Source organism: Taurulus bubalis, assembly GCF_910589615.1.
Source record: "Taurulus bubalis genome assembly, chromosome: 1".
In the NCBI taxonomy this organism is placed as follows: Eukaryota; Metazoa; Chordata; class Actinopteri; order Perciformes; family Cottidae; genus Taurulus; species Taurulus bubalis.
The window spans coordinates 5538983-5559592 of NC_136589.1; the positions used below are offsets into that span (position 1 = coordinate 5538983).

The 20610-nt window shown below is 45.7% G+C and overlaps 1 protein-coding gene across 1 annotated transcript in view; it reads left to right on the forward strand.

The window, feature by feature from the left end:
* The window catches only part of kif26ab (kinesin family member 26Ab), a gene marked incomplete at its 5' end in the record, with an annotated part of 64290 nt that overhangs the window by 20167 nt on the left and 23513 nt on the right, over nt 1-20610 (forward strand). Inside the window, 2 exons of the mRNA XM_079220764.1 lie at nt 6148-6624; nt 11331-11521. Coding sequence (XP_079076890.1) covers nt 6148-6624; nt 11331-11521 — 668 coding nt within the window. The remainder of the gene's footprint in view (nt 1-6147; nt 6625-11330; nt 11522-20610) is intronic.

Consider the following 20610-nt stretch of genomic DNA (forward strand, 5'->3'; position numbering starts at 1 on the left):
AGCTTGACGGATCTGGGGCTGAGACAGTGAGGGCTTCCTTGGGTCCGCAGAGGTGAGAGAGAGAGAGGGAGAGAGAGAGAGATGCTGGAGAGGGGGAGCGGGAGAATGAAGTCTGTCCAAACAGTCTGGAAGGGGCTTGTTTTCTTTATGTGCGTGAGTGAACAGGAAAAGCTAATTAACTGGCCAAGTGGCGAAAGACTGGAGTGATGGATGGGTGTGGTGTAAAGAGACAGCCACACAAGGACACACACACACACACACACACACACACACACACACACTCGCATACAAGCATGCATGCGTTTCATCCATTTCTTCCTCAGGGTTTAGTGAACCTTTATGTTGTCACACGTTTCTATAAACATGTACAGTACGTGACATTCTGCCTCCAGATAAATGGGCCGACCATATGGAGTGGAGACACATCATTATGGGAGGTCATTAATGGGTGCAGGGTGGTTTGCCAAAGACTGATGAGTGATTACATCTGACTCTATCTATGTTTAACCTGCGGGTCAGCAGAATCTATGGCCTTTTTTTATTTTTGATGGACAGCGACATCTGTTTATATGGATGACAGCAGAAGCTGGAGGCTGCACTGTCGAATGAGCTGCATCGTATCGCCCGAAACAAAGCAACATGTCGCACCAGATCTTATCAAGATACTAAAAAAAAAAAGGGTCACAACTGCACTTTGTAATACATCTTGTGTTCTCTTTCTCACGGAATAGATGCTCGACCCTGTAAACGTTCATCATCTGAGGATTTGTCAGTGTGATATTCTGGACAGGTGTCGAAAGTGTCACTAAGGGGTAAAGCCTATTTGCATTTTCTGTCAGCCATTCACTGACGGGGAGGTAAGGGCTCAATCACACAGGTCAGTCTGTGTCTGTGAGCTCCTCACCAGATGCTTGCTGCAGGGACACTTGGCTGGTCATCTCAGAGAATACTGATGCAAAAATCTGATGTACTTCTCTAAACAAGGTAATTGTCTGTTTAATCTAAAAATTGGGAAGTTTGTTCATTGTAATGTGTTGTTGACTTTGTAAGTAAGCAGTTTGTCTTCAAGGTGGTTTGCAGACTTTGGTAATACTATTGTAAAGTCAGAGGTGAAAAGGTGTAGCACTGAATATTTAGTGCTTGTTTCTTGGTGCTTCACCTTTCTTGAGCCAGGAGGTTTACAAGAGAAAGAGGAGCAGCGAGAGAAGCCTCTAAAAAGCTTTTTGTTAGCATTTCTCTCACAGAAGCTCAAACTACATTGAGACTCTTATCGCATTATCTGACTAACACGATAAGAGTTAGACAAAGGCCACATTTCACATTAGAAATGCAGGAAAAAGCAGCAGAGATGTTTCATGATGATTTGATGGAATCTCATTGTGCGCCAATAAAAAGCCCAAAGACTGAAAAATGAATCGGTTTTTCACACAGCTATGGAGGATGAATGAATTCAGCAGAGCATAGCGCTGGATGCTTTTTGTCTGTGGCACTATTATGACGTAGGTAATGGCGGCGGATTTCTGCAGATACCGTGCTTTGTTTGTGGAAAGTCTTATTACAGGTTTGTTTAATCTCGTCAAGTCAGCAAACAGGGGCCAACATCTGTTTCATGTGATTTGGTGAGCCGTCCCGTTCTGTGTTCAACCAAAGGCATTCCCACAGAGTTAAGTAGCATGCTAGTGTGACATCCTGAGTCATTGTCTTCTCTGCCTCCGAGCAGGCAGTGGTTAAATTTAATGGTCTGTATCCCAGATCTGCTGCTGCACTAAAAGCTATACCTGATACCTAATCAGCGTCACGGGCCTTCCAGCTCTCTTCTCCTTCGGGGGAACCGAGTCGAGTCGGCTGACTCGGAGGTGGAGGTGGTGGGAACAGTTGAGAAGGAGCAGGGGGCCGAGAGGGATTACACCACTGGATCTGTTACTTTCATCCTGGGAATGTAATCTGCCTTAATGCCCTGTGCTCACCCGGGGCAAGGCCAGCAGCTGTGCTCATTTTTCTCCTGACTTGGCTGTCAGGGGGAGCCGGGCTACCTGTGGGAAAGCAGGCCTGCTGGAAGGTCTCATCCTCACCCCGGGATCTGGACTGCCGGGGCTCCTGCGGTTTATTGGGGGGGGCCAATCCCTTTGAGACTTATGGAGACGGTGTGTGGTTCGGGTCAACACTGTCTCAGGCCAAGCAAACAGGGATTGGCTGGGTTCGCATCCTTACAGGGAAGCAGAGGAAGGAAAAGCAGAGAGCTGAAAGGGCATTACATTTGACAGCTGCTGTGTGGTCTTGACTTTACAAGAAATGCAGTCATAGGAAGTGCTGAAGAATTGTAATGTGTAAACAGGACTGGTGCTGTTTAGAGCAAAGTTTAGTGAGGACAGATATAAAGCAGCGTGGTGTTGTACTGAATGTTTCCACGCTGGTAGAATAATAAAAGAGAAACCTGGAAGGGGAAGGAAAGAAAGACTGAGCATTTTAAAATGAAAGTCAACTTTCTGAACAAAATGAACACAGACGATAGAGAATTAGTGAAGGTCTCATTGCTACAATGCCGGTTCTGGACTGACTCTGGGCAAATCGCACCGTGACTGATGTTGGAAATAAGAAAGTAAATCACGTTCAGACAGAATGCTGCAGATTACCGGAAATTGTAAAACAGCTCAGACGGGAGCTGCAAGCCGCAGGCTTCATTCAGTATGTCAGAACCTTTCCCTGTATTTGTTCTCATCATAGATGCACATTGATACAATTTTGCTTCATTTCTCTTTCTGCCACAGAGGCAGTGGGTCACAGTGGGCTCAACTAGAATAGAAAATATGGTTTCCAGGGTATTTTACTTTCAATGGAGCGTGCCTAAGAGTCTCTCGGCTAGCAAGCAGCCTCATGCATTTCAAATCACTATGACCTTCCCTTGATTTAAGGCAGCTTGCTATATCTGGCCTGGCGCGCCGCATCAGAGGCACATCAGACGCTGAATGCTGAAGCAGTCAGAAGGCATTTTCACTTTGTCTGGTTAGAGAAAAGGTGTACTGACGAGACGAGGTAAATGAGGTGTGATTTGAGGAAGAACCTACGTGCGACTTTGCCCGGTGGCGTCGTTTGCGCCTAAAGGAGGCATGGGAGAGAAATCATGCACATCTTTCTCCCTGTCTCCTCATCCATTCAGTAAGTGGTTACGGCTGAGCTTGTTTCCATCAGCCTCTGGGCATGGGATGTCTGTGATGACACTCTCCATCAACCCGGAGAGAGTCAGTTAGTCGGGTGGCTCTCTCTCCTGCTGCTGCCCTGGTTTTCATCACAGCTAGTGTGAGGGACAGAGACACACTTAGGTCTCTAAGGGAAGTCGCAAAGGGCTCATTCCAAAGGCAGGCCTTTCTCTCAGCACACCACCTTTCCATAATAAGGCCATAGCATCTGACTGCATTTGTCCCCAGAGTTTAATAAAGATCAGTGCTGACAGGCAGTAAACCAACACAACCACCCACAAGCCTCCAGGCAAGGGCCACAACCCCGGCCTACCTCCTCCCACCTCTCGTTCTCTTTCTCTCCCTGTCCTCTTATCCTCGCTCGTGCAGTTTGAGCCTCGGGTTGAAAACCAAAACCATCTCCCACTTGTACTGAACAATGGCCGAGGAGTCGGAGCGCTGAAGTAGATCCACGCCTCTCGGGAATGCTTTGGACATTTGGTTTGTGTTGCTGCCGTGCGTTGCATGCTGCTCCTCAGCAGTGCTGCTCTTCACGCCCACTTGCACCTGTCAGTAATAGATCACATGGATGATAAAAGAAACAATATGACTTCTGGGGGCTGGGCGCACTCATGCATCATATGTTTTATGTTTATTCTCATGCACAAGCTCTCAAGCTACGTGGTAGCCCAAAGAGTAAACCGCTGGAGCTTGTCACTACATGGGGACTTTTCAGTAAGCTTTACTGTGTTGGATTTCATATCCAAAGCTACATTGTCTGAGCAAATGTGTGAAATATTGTCCTTGTTTGGTATGCTCTTCTCCACCTGTCATGTTCCATATCAAGATGGATTCTGTGGCCTTCAGTTTCATCACATCCACCTCATTCTCCTCCGCATCCCCAGCATCATCATCCTCATCATCAGCGCCATCATCCTCATAAGCCTTGTGGCCCTGACCCTTTATTCCCTTCACAGGGCATAAAGCTCACAGACAGCTTTACAGGAGAAGCCCCACTCTCTAACCTCCAGAATCCTAACTGAATAGCAGATGGGCTCAGCTTTGTGTCTTTTTATTAGCTCCCCTAAATCAACACCTAACAATGCATGGAGAGAGAGAGGGAAATTGATTTCTTCCATCTACCAGTGCCCCGAGGTGGGTAAGGGGTGGTCCGAGGGTAAAGGGTGAGGGGTGATGGAAGGGCGGAGTTGACTGGTTATGACTTTACTTCAATTTCCTGGGTAGCGAGCACGTACATGAAGCCAGACGCGACTGTGAAAATAGCAGCCAGCGGTGTTTTCTCTGGCTCCAATTTGTCAAAGACTCTTTCATCTTATTTCAGTGGAACTGTCCCATCTTGTGCATAAATATCTGGCCTGAGCGTTAAAATAAAGATTGTTCACGTGGCAGTATCTAGCTGCATTTGATAGAATTTGTTTAATCCCTATAGCTTCATATTTCTATTATAAGCTTCTTACATTTTAAATCCATTCCTCACTACAGCATCAACATTCACTATACTGCACTTCATCTACCATCAGCCAGTTGTCAGCTCATCTTTCGTTGTGAGATTTATGGGATTTTCTACATATTTCTTAGATGTGCTTGCATCCTGTCCGTGCCTGCCTATGTGTAAACGAAAGTAGTCAATACAGTAAATCATTTACCAGAAGCACTTCTTCTACATCAGGCCAGGATTCACATCTGCATAATTTTCCTTGAAGTGAAGTGATGATATGGAGATTATGCTGATCCGTCATTGAGTGTAATTCAGTGGATTTTTTTAGAATAAGGACAAATGTTCAGATGATATGTGTCCACTTTCTATAAGGCTGCGTTGCGTGATCATACTATTAATTCTGTTTGAAGAGAAAGGTCATCTAAAAGTCTTTGTATTGAGCTGCTTTCATGGGGAGGAGATTTAGAGTCCCTCAGCCTGCCTCTTTGGTCTCTGGGTCTATTGGGTTAGCTGTATTAAGTGGCACTACATTAGGGCATAGGATTGCTGTTTCCCCCGCTGCTTCACTTCTCCTGATCACCTCGGAGGTTCCACGGAGCAAAGGCCTCATAAACATTTATGTACGGGCCGTGGGCTCCTGTCTTAGGCCACGACTCCACAGGGCAGAAGCCTAGTGCTCCTTTATGCCTCTTAAGAGACTGTGTTGACTGTCTGTGTTTGTGTGTGTGTGTGTGTGTGTGTGTGTGTGTGTTTGTGTTTGTTTCCCTAAAACACAGAGAAAGTTATGTTCCACCCTCACTTAGGATTTGAATAGTCCACTCATAGCTCAGTGTGCCTCCAGCTTCCTGAGGAGGTAGTTATTGTCACATTTGTTGGCATGTCATATGTTTTCATGCTGGGACACTTATCATATGTAAATTGTATGGTTTGGGGCACTAGAATCCCATCAGCTGTTGTTTTCTTTTATCATTCCTCCCCAGCAGAGACTGAAACCCTAGGGAGCCTTCTCAGAGATGAAGTGAAAGGACAAAACTCCACTGGACACCGTTACTAAAAGCAGTAATAAGCTGAAATCCGGCTTCTAATTTCGAAGGCTTTACACATTTTGCAGTTTTTCGTTTTGCTTCGGAATGTCTCTTCACGTAATTCCTCCAAGCCTTATTTCCGAGTTGCCGCCTCACGTTTGGCTTGTTTGGTCTCAGCTCCCCAGCGGATGCTGTAAAATGAGCACATGCCTGGTGAACCTGAGCCGCAGTCTTAAATTGTATGCAGGCAAAGCATCTCAGTCTAAACAAACAACCATCCCCGAAAGAGGAAGTGGTTAAAACAGGGGTGTGAGGGTCCCGGGGGGGCAGTCAGGGACCACACTGCTAGCAGACCACTGACGCGCCTGGAAAATGTGAACAACAAACAGGAAATCCTTTCATGAGTCCAGATAGTGAGATATGCTCGAGATCAAATTAGACATAGAGTTGTGTTAAAGCCCCTCTCTTGTTTGTGTTTACTCTGCAGGACCCTGGATATGCAACCTTCCTGTTCGAGCAGCTCCAAAGACCCGGGAGCCATGAATCTGGCTGTTGCCAGGTGTGCTCCACACCTCTCCACCAACTGAGGCAGGAGGCCTTGCAGGCGCTCCACGCCACCATCCCCGTCCTCACCCTCAGCTCAGACATGGCAGCCGTGCCCACTGCATCCTTTTTACCGCAGCCTGCTAGATTCACTGTGTCATCCTCCAGTGCACATGCAAAACAACTGTCCAAAGGCCCACCAGCAGCTCATTCAGTCCTGCCCTTGGGGGAGCGGCACAGGGTACCAGGCTGGTCGCAGAGCCCCTCTGTCTCCTCAGGGCCTCAGACAAGTGTCCAGGTGACAGTGGCAGGAGGCCAGATCAGTGGATCCCTGAACTCCGTCACCATTCAAGCACAGCAGTACCTCGAGGGCATGTGGAGCATCTCCAGGGTCAACAACTTCGTCCCTCAGCCTAAACCGGTATGTCTTTAACGTGTTTTTTTTCCACTTTATATTACATTTCATGCTGATTATTATGCTGACAATAATTGGTAATGTAAAGGATTCGTAAGACCATCATGATGTTTGAAATGTATTTGAATTCAATCATGAGGAAAAAGGATGATACATATTCCAAATAATCCACCTAAATCAATGAAAATATATCATTAAATACTTTGGTAAAACACGTTGTGCTCGTCAGGTTAATCTCTTCAGTATTATTGTTACATTTTGGACCTTTGGAGGAGACAAAGCCCTGCAGAGAATGTGTGAGTCAGAACTCTGCAGGAGTGCTGACCTCTCATTCCTCAGTAGTCAAGGAGTCTGAGGGATCTGAGGTCAGAGGTCTTAGCGACACTAATCTGCTGACCTTCTCCTCAAGGGCATTTCAAATGACCACCCCGCAGCGTCACCATAACTCTTCTGTCATGTTGGATAAGCATTAGCCTGTGCTTTGTTTGATGGTGAGTTTTGCCCTTGGTGTCATGGAACTGATCATGCTGTATCTGGTTTACGACCGTAGATAATGTCTTTTCATATTTATAAGTTTCACAGTCAACAGTGTACTTTTGTTCACATCGTAAATCATATTGCTGGCTGCTGATATGAGGCTTTCTCGTGATGTCTCTTCCCTGCGTTTTCGGGGATATCCGGTCTCAGTCCTGATTGACCATCCATACCAAACAGCATGTGCTAACATCATCTAGTCCTGGCACTTTAATATCCCGAACAGATACAATATATAAACTGTAATTTTGCCATTTTTGCTGTTAACTGTTGTTAACTGCAGTCTGTTATGGGTCTTGGCAGTGTAATTCCTTTCTGCTTGACAATTGAAGACAGACTTCCACTCCCCCCTTTAATGTCAACAAGTGCCTTCAGAGATAGTTTATGGGAGGCGATCAAAAGCTTTTAACTGCATGTACACAATGTAGGTCAAATCAAACGACCTGGCACAGGAGGGAGAGGCTGACTGGTGTTCTCCATCTATGTGTCTAAAAGCAATTAGTGGCCCTTGGAGCTGGGATGAGTCGCTCAATGCCACATAGCCGAGGCTGAGTCCCTTCTTGGACAGAGAGAAATGTCCCTTCCGGGCATGAAGTTACAGACACAGCAGAAATGCGTGTTTTTTTCCCCTAGCTTGTTTCTTTCATTAAAACCAGATCCTTCAGAGAGACAAAAATCCACACACTCGCAAGGATTGGGAGTTACGCTGTGCCGAAAGGCACACGCTTTAATTCATGAGTCCCTCTTGGTTTTTCTAGGAGAAAAGCATGCAGTGATCTTCAGACAAAGAAGCATAGATGGACGTGTGTGCGTGTGTGTGTGTGTGTGTGAGAGAGAGAGAGTGTGAGACAGAAATCCCGTCTACCAGGGAGCCTGGGGCGCTCCCACACACAGCCCATTATAGGGCACCTTGAATCTCCCATTTGGGAAAAGGCTCTGGTTAACATCTGGAATGAGGTTTGTGGCCGTTGGAATTGAAACTATCTGGCTCGCTCTTTGTAGTCGACTGACAGTGGTTCATATGAGAGTAGCTGCCTTGAATTGGGCAAATGGCACCCAAATGCCCTGATAGGAGACAGTCTGATGCAAAACCCCAATTTGGATAAATCAACTTCACAATTGCTGAAGTAACTCCTGGTGTTGCTGGCTGTTTGAATAAGAGCTTCAAGCAGCTAAAGTAATCCAGAAGAAAAACAATTAAAACAATAAATTGATTGACCGAAATCTGTGATTTTCTCTTTGCCCCATAAAATCCACAACCACATGTGCGCTAATCTACCAAGACCAAGTGCTCTTGACCCATGAGGGTCTCCGTTATTGGCCCACTGGTCGCCTGCTGCCACGGGCTGCTCCATTGCCACCAATTTGAAGCCCGGCAGATGATCTTGGCTGCTGTTTCTGTGGTGCAGCTGCGCTCACATGGCTATGTGCCACAGACAGCAGCGATGACAAGAGAAGAAATGGATACAGGAAGGAAAGGGGAAGGATGATTCTTGCCAAATTAGGAAACTTTAGAAATTTTGGAAAAAAATGACAATTATGGTATTTGCTTGCAGACGGTGGACAATTTCTGTCCTGAAAAGGAGTGAAATCGTTCATCTGTTTCTCACATGATAGGTCTCCAGTATTGTTAGAAGTCGGTTTTCACCTCAGTTGGACTCTGTTGGTTACAGAGGCCAGCCAAGCACGACAGTCAGATTAACACAAGGCCCATTTCACTTCAGCAGTAATCGTCTGTTGACTGCTGGGATCAAAGGTCACAGGGGAGTCCTGGTGCTCTCAGATGGTCTGCTGATAGGGTGCTGGCCTATGCTGTTCACTTCAGACTTCACAGGAAGCGCTCTCCAAAACTCTTTTTCTCTCTTTCGACTCTCTCCATTATGTTCAAATCTCTCTCACTTTGTCTCCTACCCCTCCCTTTTCTCCCTTTTCTTTCCAGTGGTAAACCAGGAAAAAGGGATCAGGGAGAGCTGGGGGTTAAAGGGTGGAAGGCCAGCTCATTACTGGCTCTCGGGACAAACGGGCGAGCACACATGGCTCCACTGACACGGCCTAATTACCTGACCAGGGGATAGATTGTGCTTTTCAGTCAGAATCAGGGCCAGTCCAGGTCCAAGGCTACAGAGAGCAGCTCGGCTGAGTGGTTTAAATCCCCAGTCTCAATACCAAGGGGAATACTCTTTGACGGGCACTGTGATGAGCTCATGGGTGTGTGCACCTATATGTGTGTGGTTGATTTGGTAGTTATCAATTTTGAGCCCAAACTGCAACTACCAACAGCTGTCCCCTGCATGCTCCTGAAACCGTGCTGCCAATTGATTTTAAAGCCGACTCAATCAGTGACAGATTTGATGAGCTACACACAGCAGCTTCCTGTACGGCTGCGTGTGAAGTGCTCTAGTCTTTCGTGCCAAAGTGTAATGGGAGTTCCTAGCCTGTCACCCACACCGGCATGGTATGAGGCTTTCTGAGGATCTGTATTTGGCTCGCTTCAGTTTGCAGCCAGTGTTTTGCGCGGTGTACTTCTCAAGTCATAACTTCACAGACTTAACCTCCATGATGAAGCCTCAAGAGAGCAAAACCAGACCTCTAAAACTCTTATAACAAGCTCAAAGGGAGGAAATGGGAAAGTAGGAATTCATGTATATGCACTGCAAGTCCACCGTTTCTCAAATGGTCAGTGAAGCTTTTCTGAGGAAAGAAAATGTCCCTCTATGTTATAGCAACACATTGGTCTGCATGTAAACAGTGGTGGAAAAGCCTCTCATGTGAATATCAGAATGTAAGCATGCCCTCACATCCTGATGTATAGCATTCACATGTCAGGCTTGGCATATAAATAGTGCAGCGGCAGCCTGTTGACAAATGGCAGATAATAGAAGGCCCAACACTTCATGAAAAAGATTGTAAATAATTTTATTTTAGTTATATATGCAGAGGGCCTGAACTGCATTTATAATACATATCCTGTCAAATGGCACTGAGGCTGCAGCGCTGCGTTGTGCTCAATTCAAGGTTGTTGCTGATTACACAATGTTCACGTGTCAGTGTTATAAATGTTTCTCAGAAAACTTTGGCCGTTATTTATTTAATTTCTGATGCTGAAAAACCACAGAACCGATTCTTGTCAGCTACTATTGATCATTGTCTCGCAGGATAAACTAGCGGCTCCGGTGAGGATTAACCTTTCGCCAGTATGGTGACTCCAGCTGAAGCGTCGTCTCTGAGTTGACTTTGGCTTATATAATTAGCTCTCTGCACTCCTTCAGTTGGACCAAATGCAATCAGTGAACCACTGCAGGCTCCTGAGCTCCAACCGAGCCTTTATGCTCCATCTCCAATAAGCTACACCAGAAAAACAGGGCGGGGCTTAGTGTATGACTGGCTTCGATTGGTTCTGGTCTGTTTTAAAATATTTTATGCCATATTCACACTTTAAACTTACTGTGCGTTGTCTAAAACGGTATCATCATCACAACAATTGTAATTATCTTTCCATAACCTTTTGGAAATATGTGCAACAGGAAAGTAGAAGCCATCATAGGAAGGCCTGCTGCAGCACACATGTAACACATGCGAAGATGTACAGGTCTATCCAGTGTACCTTTGGCATTAGTTACCAGAGTACCAAGGGCTGAAAGGAATGCAGCGCACATCTGTTTACAGTTCAACAACCAAGCTTCCAGAGCAGGGTGTGCCCACGAAGGCATAGTTTCGATACCTCGTAAACATTTATGGAACAAATCACATTTCTCAGATAGTTGTTGATGTTGTTTAGTCCCTTTGAAACTCACGCTTAGATATTCAAAGTAGAACTCAGCCTGCAAAGTGGCAAATTAGCCATCTAGGTATAGATATAATCGGGAGCAGAGTGAAGTAAATCGCGTGTGATTTAATTACTAATTAAATGTGGGTTATCACTTAATTACAGTAGGCTACAGCCAGAGCAACCTCTAGAGAGTGTTGCCAGAATCAATGAATGGTGCAGCATCCTTGCTGTTCTGTAGGGAGCTCTCTGCTGTGGATACTGCTGACTCTTGCTAACCGGTGCTGGCTGCAGCAGCTGCCTGTCCATCTGTGGCATAGTGGGAGTAAATGGAGTGGAAGGAAGGTGGGCAGGAGCACTGCAACTTGTAAGTGATGGTTGTGGATTTATCGCTGTATCTGTTCGTCAACAGGCTCAGGGTTTGATGGGGGAAGCAGACAAGGATGTCACAGCCTCGGAGGCCCCAGTCACCACCATGACCACCAACACCTTGACGCCCTGCCGACTGAGGAGCTCCAGCCAACCGGGACTCCCAGAACCTGTCACCAATACATCCAGCTCCCCCTCTCCGTCCTCATCTGCAGCCGCCTCCTTCTTCATTAGGTAAGCGCCTTCCCCCGTTCCGTCAAATCACTGTCAAAACAGTACAGAGATTAGATCGAGCTTCTGCGGCGCTAAATGAAGTGTTTAGTGTTTTTGTGAGCTTGTGTGCGTATACACACCTGCATGCATTCAGGCTCCTGTGCGTGTGTGTAGGTGTACAAGAAGAAAGCTGACGCGGAGATATGCACAGACTCGCCTTTAAATGTCTGTCGAAGGTCGTGGTTCATGGTGTTAGCTTGCATGTGGGGCACCTATTCCATGGAGATGTTGTTCTCGCCATGGTTGAATTATAGCATTGCCTTAAGATACACACCATCATGGGACTAAATGAGCCTTTAGTTACAGGCACCACTGCCCATGAATGGATAATAGAATTACATACTTTTATATGAAGAGGGAGTGTCTCTCACGAAGGGGCTTAGGTTAAAGCCGAGTATTGAGTTATTTCATGTTTAGTTCCGTTTTATTTTTTTTATTTTTTTCTCCTTAAAACAGCTCTTACGATTTCGCAGCTTTGCAGGACAATCATTTAGTATTTCGGTGAAACCATTTAGTCACCGTGTTTCTCAGGCTGAGCGAGGCTTTTTCAGCACTGCTTGGCTCTGGCGTTGTTGTTGCCCCGGAGAATACTTCACCCTCTTCAGGCGGGTGGATGGCTAGTGCAATGTGCTATATTGTCATTGATAGATTCCCTGGCAGGCTGGCCAGTGCATACATTCCCTGCCTCCTCTCTCCGAGGAGTGCTACGCCATAATGAAAGTTGGCCAAAGGGAAGCTGGCTAAGAATGATGCATAGGACCATTGAAGCTCTGCACCACGGGAGGTGAAGGGACATGTGGAGTGTGACAGGAAGCCCATGGGGATCACTTTTCTCCAAGCACCCCAAATGGAGTTTGTCTTGCCAGTTTTCACAGGGTCAGAGTATATCAGTGGGACCATGAGGCCTTTACTTTGACTAAGAGGACATTCCAGATCCTTCACAAGAGCAGAAGTCCTGAACAACAGAGAGGTGTGGCCCTTTGCTAGACAGGGTTAATTCCAGACACAGATTTATTAGTTCTTATGTTTACTTTGGACTTGAGCTCTAAAAAGAGTAGCATTCTGTAGGGAGCCGTCTGTCCAGCCAGTGTGGGCTAAGTGCAGGCAAAAGAGGGAGGTGGACTTGTTTTTCCCCTGTAGCAGGTCCTGGTGGGGAAGTACAGTAAAAGGTTTCACCTCTCATTTCATCCTAAAGATAATTTGCTGCCAAGAATGTGGTGTTTTACTTGGCCCAGAGAAACACAATGACGACGAGCCAGCTTTACACAGCATCACATTCTGCCGACACAGAGAAAGGTGGTGCAGATGCACTTTGCTTGATTTGAAGCACTAACCCTTTTCTTGACCCTCTGCAGCTGTTGCCTGCAGCAGGAATATCATCATCATCATCATCATCATCTTGTTGTTGTTTTTGTATATCAATGCTGATTGAGTGAAAACAAATTGAATCAATCAACAGATTTTCTTGTTACTTCTTGTTTCTTGATACTTGATTGAATACTCATATCTGATTGGTATTCCTTTTTGTTCTCGAAAGATACAATTAGTGGGATGCATGTGTAAATCCTGAGAGCCCAGGATGTGGGAGCAGAATAACCAAACAGCAGTTTCTACCCCAATGGAGTGGAGAGCGCTCCTGAGACCCTTGTCTGACATTCAGTAACAGCGTTCCACTCCGAGATGAAATTTTAATTAGAATGCAATTAGCTGGAGTTTAGCTGCTTTTGCTATTCTGCTGCTGAGAGAAAAGAAGAGTGTGGCGAACAAAAGCGATTCGTCGTTTATTTTTTTATTACAAAGATAAGTCAACCGTTCAACTTGTTAAAAAAAAAGCATTTAATTTTTTTGATGTCTACTGACCTGAAAAATCGTTTTAGCTTAAATGTTGAATTGATAAATACAGAGACCAGCGGGTCAGAGACACTTTTTAACAATTTCTGTGCACAAATTATCAATGTGTCCCCTCAGAATGCCTTCCAAATAGGTAAACATTTTAAGTTATTATAAGTACTGAACATTCAGAGTATTTTAAATGACTGTGTTGAAGAAGCCACAAACGAACAGCCCTTGCAACAAATCACTAAATTGTTCTCCTCACACTGTTAGTATTTAGTTAATGCATTCATTTCTGTATATAGTTTTGTCTGTTATATATTTGTATTTCCCTAAAACTTATTTTATTTTTTAACAGATTGTTATATTTGGCAACTGGTGAGATCAAATGATTAATTTGAAGGAAGTAGAAGGGAACAAATTACTCACCGTGTAGAAGACTAAGAATGTGATTTCACTGTCTGTTCTGTTGCTCATGGGATAATTTTCCCATCGAAGTCTGTGCATGAATATTATCATGTGCTGCTTCTATTTTCAGAAACTTTGATCACACGACAAATGTATCTGTTAAGGCACTTTTGAAATTCCAGTTCTGAAATCGGTCTATTATCCTGCTTCCTGTCTCGGTAATTGTTGAAGGCAAAGCGATAACCCCGGGGTCAGTAATGGCCAATTGGCAATTAGACTGCGAGACTGACTATACAGTCGCAGGAAGACAGGGAGAGTCAAGGGTCACACTCTGACTGGTGTGTGTGTGCATGTGTGCATATCATTATGTGTGTGTGTGTCATTGTATAACATGGGGGGTAGTGAATTTAGAGCCATGTGTTCAGCTGACTAGCACGTTAAGCACTGATTGCCTTGTGACAGAGCATATGATTAGTGTATTGACACAGCGTTGTGTAATGAAACCAGGCGGAGCTCACAGCAGGGGCTAGCCGGTGTGGCTAACTGCCGCCTTGCAGATCCTTCTCCCCATCTTTCTGTTCCATTAACACCTGCTGTATGTGACGGTGTGTTTAATACCCACCGGGCCCGTGGGATTTCTCAATGCACACTGCTGAGAGGAGTCTGCTGCTCACTTTGCAGTCTACTTTTTCTCGCTGTGCTCATTTCTCCATATCAGCATGAGACAGTTTTCCTGTAGGTGGTCCCTTGTTTATGTTTGTTTGGAGGGAAGATAGTCCCTCATTTGTTTGCTACTTCGCACTAATTACACTCCGGAGAGTTATGATTTACTCACTCTAAAGATACATGGAGGTAATGAATAGAAGAGTATAGAAGACCTTGGAGAGACTACTCGTTGGTCGGGATTCAGAGACTTCAGAGGTGGCAAAGGCGGGCGGGCTGTTGCAGGGCAGGGCGGACAGCTGTTTGCTGGAATGCGGCCCTGGAGGAGTGTCAGGAGGATGTGGTTTTTATGGTCGTCCATCGCCGCCCTGCAGCTGCTGCCCAGGTGAGTGTTTGTGCAGTAATGACTGTGATTGTGCAGAAGGAATCCTCCTGTAGTTGTGGCAGCCGGACCATTTAGCCTCCGTTCTCCTGCGCGCACAAGTCTTTCTGTCAGCAACACTCACGCTGCCCTTCATCCCCCAGCCTGCTCTGAGTAACCATAGAAACAGGTCATTAGCTTGTGAGAATAAAATGTGACTTTTTTTTTTTTTTTTTTTCTTTCAAAAATGGGTTTTTTTTTAATCAGGAAGTTGAAATGGCCCTCTCTACTCCACTGGACTATAATTTACTCAGAGGGAGAGGGGCAAGCATCTCTTCGATAATGAGTCCTGCGTGTTGCAAAGTGGAAGCACTGCAGGACCACAAGTGCTTGTTCTTTTTCTAAACCGCACATGTTGGCTGCCTTGCTGAGGTCCATTGTTTAGTCAGTTTCTAGTTTGATTGTTTATGAAGTTTCCATGAGAAACTTGGCCGACGAGTCCTTCCTGTTTGTTTGTAAATGCGATGCGAGCATTGGTTGCTGGTGGAAATACAGTAGTTCCAACTCCTTCACAGTAGGGGTCATCCATACAGAGAGGCTTGGAGCAGACCAAGCAGGACAGGGATGCGTTTGGTTGGCTGCGCTGTGATTGACAGCAGGGATCGCCATCACTGACAAAAAGGCAGGACATAGTATGTGGAGCAGAAGAGTATGCTGAGCACAGTAGACCTGGCCCACATGGCAGGGGGATAAAGATACAGAGCAGGACGGTCGCTGCCTGGGACCGATGGGCTTATAAATGTTGTCACTCAGAAGGCGTGCTCTGGCTAATGCTCCATTCTGACAGCATCAGAGTCAGGAGGTCTGTGGAGAAGAATATTGGATTCACTGCCATGGGAGTCAAGTAAGTTATGTTGTGCACAGACAACACTGAGCTCACCCGGATGTGTGTTTGTGTTATACATGCAGCCAAATGCATGTTTGTGTGTCTATTGTCTTTTCTCTCTTTGTCTTTCTTTCGGTGTCGCTCTCTGCTTTCCGCTCTGTGGAATGTGCAGTTTTGTGCAGTTGGAGCTGGACTGACTTTCTCCCTGGAGGTGAGAGGGTAATGGTTTTGTTGTCAAGCCACAGCGAGATGGATTCCTCCACCAAAGCGAGAGTGTGAGCAGAATGTATAGCATGGCAGAAAACATACTGCTGAAATGCTGGCTCCATTTTGAAGAAATGGCCACAGTGGAGCTGAAATGTTAATACTACCTCTACCTCCAGAGACTGACAAATGAGAATTGATTCCTATCAATCTGTTGAATCTGAGCAACACATGCCCAGGGCAGTGAATGGCTCATCAGAAGTATTGAGTGGGTGGTAGCTGGGATGGTTGAGCTGCTCTGTGGTATTTGTCTTTGTGTACTGTTGAATAAAACACCAGCTGGCATTATCCTGCCATAATCAGGCTGATGGGACTAATGGCTGCCTCCATGCAGCGGCAGACACAGTGGCAGCACCAGCTGAGGCCGTGAAGGGTCTGCAGCCTGTAGATAAGCTCAGGTGTGAATCTATCCAAGACCCGTTGGGCGCCGTCAAGGCTGGAGGTGTTGATGGAGGTCCAGCATGGCCATGCAGCCTCAGGGATCTACAGCAGGTAGATACATCCCACCACCCTCATGCATCTTCTCATCCTCCGTCTGACTCATAATCCTCCATGACTGTTGCGCAACAAACATCTTTTCTTTCTGATTTAGAGATACAGATTTAATCTGCACTGTATCGGACATTGTGACAGGAAAGATCATGTCCAGACAGCCTGAGTGACTCTTATACAATGTATGCTGCACAGAAGTATACTGAATATTGCATGATTTGGATGATGTGTGTTGCTCTTCACAAAATCGGTGTTCAGAAGAATTTGCTTCTCAGCTGAAGTATATCTCTCCTCATGGCGGATTCCCCTGCGTCTTTTCGGGTGAGAGTCACTTTCCTGGGTTAGGATAACATGGTGTGATATTGCGTGCCCCTGCAGCACCAGGGTGACGGGCACTGTTGTGGCAGGCAGTGTAGAATCACTTGTGCCTGTCACCATGAATGGCAAACAGCTCCAGTAACAGAGGAAAGAAAAGCAGAGCGTTTGTCTCAGCCTGCGTGAGGGATAACCCCCGTGCCCTTTTCCCTGTTCCCCCAAATAAATCCCTGAGTCAGGAAGTCTGTCTGGCCCACTCGTATAGCCTACAGGGGGGCGGTGGAGGGAGGGCTGACAAACAATGAGATGAAGCGCTGACTCAAGCCTGTGCATTCACCCTGGGTGCACGTGTACTAAGCCCTGTGGGGAGAGGGGAAAGCACTGCCATCCACTCCTGACAGATTCCTTTCATGAGTAGAGAAATGAGAGGATGTGAAGCGCCGACCTCTGTCCTGTAGGCTTGTCACCTCACATAGGGCTGCCTTTGTCTCTCAGTATGTTGGTGGGGATGATCAGAAAGGCCAGGTTGTGTGCGACTAGCTGATCGTGGGCAGGAGAAGTCACGCCCTCAGCATTAATCTATTTCCTGCTCTGTTTGCCTTCCCACATCGGGCATTCCCCAACTGGATAACGGCTCTGATAGTTGCCCACAGGGCTCCATGATCAGCACATTAGTGTTTGGTTATCCTGCTCAATCCTCTAACCCCCATACCGCTAATGGGTATTACACATCAGGCCTGTGGGGGCAGACGGATGCCATCTAAACCTCTTTAGTGTCCCTCAGTGAAAGGTGTCATGCAAATAGGGTCTATTTTCTTTGCCATTACAATGGAGTCCCTTCTGCATTGTGGTTGAGACTCAGTGTGAGAGTGTTGAGGAATAAGAGAGAGTGAATTGCAAGAGCTGGTGGCAGGGAATACACGTTGAGGAATTTTATGACCCATTGTGTGCAGATGCAGAATAGAGCCTGTGGCCTCTGCTCCCATGAGCTGCCTTTATGTCTCACAACCCAGAGAAACAAAGATGGCTCCTGGTGGGGCTTCTGAAGCATCACTACGGGCTTCTATTCAACAGGAATACCTAATAGCTGCCTAATCACTGGTTATAGGTTGATTTCCCCAAACACTATGCTTAATATTTCAGACACACATATACGCTTACTGTTTGTCAATGGAAAGAGCCCAGCTTTTTATGGACACAGATCATATTACCTCTGAGGATAAGGCCATTGTCAGGACAGGTGGTTTAGCGTTTACCTCATCAGCCACAATTACTGAAACCTTCTTGCTTTTTTATCTCCATCAAGGGGTAGCTCGGCTGCTGGGGCCAAATGACAATTGTGGGGAATTAAAAAAGGAGTTATAGTACTGATGAGGCTGATGAAACATACTGCGCATTGTCGAGTTTATTATCTGCAAATGTATAAAAGTAACCTTTGGCTTAACAGTTGACTGGTGCAATAAATACATAATCATCTGTATTAAGACACTGGGGGAACATAAAACTGCTTCTAGTACATATTCCCCATTATATTGCATCCACAATGTGCTTTTGACGCGAGAATTAGTAAAGATTAAGAGTTATTATGTCGGATATTATGCCCTCGACCTTTTCTTTTTGGACACGTGCATAACCGTACTGTATCAAACTTAAAGTAGTAAGGATGATTGATCTCCTCTGTTTCTTTTCCTGCTTTCCTCATGCCAAAAGTCTTAAATGGAGAGGATTATAGCCTGTAATCGGTTCGCGACCCAGCACGTGAGAGCCAGCTGCAGTGCGCTAGAAATCCCATTATCCCCATACGCTCTATGTGGCCCAGTGAGTATTGCTGTGTGTTATGTCTGTGGTTGACTTCATGAGTGTGTGTGATACAGGATAAACTGCTTAACTTGAATAATGCGCTTGTACTCACTAACGTCTTAGTGGCGGGTTCTCAAGGAAACATCTCCTCATGCAGTTAGATTAGTCTTCCCCGTTTCTATATACATCTGTGAAGTAGTTATTGATCCAAATAATTGTGTCTTCCTTCCATCTTAAGACATGTCACTTCATTGTCTATTCCCAGATCTGCTATCGTGGTCATCTCTGACCGCGCAGCTCATTCCACCTGACTTGGACGCCCTCTAGTTTTTGTTAGGTTCGCCCATTGACTTGAATATAGATGAAAGATTAAGAAACACGTGTTAGAACTCCCCTCCCCCTGCGTACTGTGTCTCCGAACGGCCCACTGATTAATCACTCCCAAATGTTCTCAGCAGCCTGCGGGCCTGTTTGTTGTGATAGCCTCTGTGTGGAGAAGTGCAAATAAATAATCGCTAGGTGTCTTACCCTGGCAGCAAGTGATTAATGAAGAAGAGGAGGGGAGCAGGAGTCTGTTGGCTTTCTTCATCTCTGTCGGCCTCTCCCACACTCATCATTCTCCAAAGTTATTCTCAATTTGGATATGGTGTTATGTATTAATTTTAAAGGACATTATATTTGATCAGGGGGGCATTTCATGTTACTAATAATCCTCATTTGTCTTTTGTATATCAAATATCCGTCTCCACTGTGTGCCGTTCCGGACATTCGACGGGAAACGTCACTTAGTCAGCGATGACTCAATGCCAAGAGTTCTTCTCTGCAGAGCAGCCTTCCTGAGGTTTTCAAGGCAAGACGTGGGTGGGATGGTGGGTGAATTGGAGTTCAACATTTGTATTGAGAGTGTGAAGTTATTCTCGTTGTTGCAGCCTTGGAGAGAAGCATAGCAGAATACCTGAAGCAGTGTCTGAGGAGCAGAGCGAAAATGCACTGGAAGAGATGAAAGCAGCTGTTAATCTTTGTCAGCAGTGCCAGGGGTGGGGAGGCTGCAGTCTGCAGAGCAGGGAAGAACATGTCTTCATTATCATCTGTCACCCATCAGCTGAAAAGTGAATTTCTTTCCAAGACTTTTGTTTTTTCCTTCCTGAACCAATTTTGACGTAATTGCTGTGCTCTTTCCCCTATCGCTCCTTTTCTGGAAGGCTCTTGCAAACAAGTTCGGGTCAATTGTTAGAGGTTTTCCTTCGAGCACCTTATGACTGTCATTGCAGGTATCTCCAATTCTTTCCTTACATTGACCCCTTTATCTCATTTACTACAAATGGTTCCCGCAGAGCTAAAGCAATGTGCTTTGCTCACCGTTTCACGGCCTAATGTTCAAGCTAGTTAAGGTCATATTAGCAAGATGTGATCCTGGATTCTAGAAAGAACAATTAAATGAACTGTAAATAGAATTATAGCCCCTGACTTTTACTCCTAGCGTTGCTGGTCTTAAGGCCTCCTTAAGAGCTTCGTAGCCTTTTCTGTGTGGGGATTGTGGGGATTGATGGGTGTGGGACTGTGTAGGGTGTCTGGAGACGCAGCGCTTTATAGGTAAAGCATTAAACACAAAAAACACCGGATGTCAGCGTTACCACAAGTAGGGTTTGACACTCACTCCCACAGAGCGCCTTTGCACCAACAATATTCCCTCCTCCATCTAGGGGGTTTGACCTTGGCTCAGACACAGAGCCCCGTGTTTGCTCAGTCTTTTGGAAATCTGTTGGCACTGATGATAAGTCTGCTTAACATAGTTCCTTTGATATTTCAAGACACTTTCAGAGTAAAAGGAATGACGAAGATGCTTTTACCTCTGTGTTAATACATGCCAGCGCTTAAATCCTTGCTTACTCAGCTATACTGTATAGACCAAAACAGGCTTTCTTGAATATTGATGAGTTTTTTTCACTTTTTGGCGCCAACTATTCAATTTATTCTTGGCCGACTGGGGATTCCCATCTTTGGGAATAAAGCAATTCCAAGCTGGCT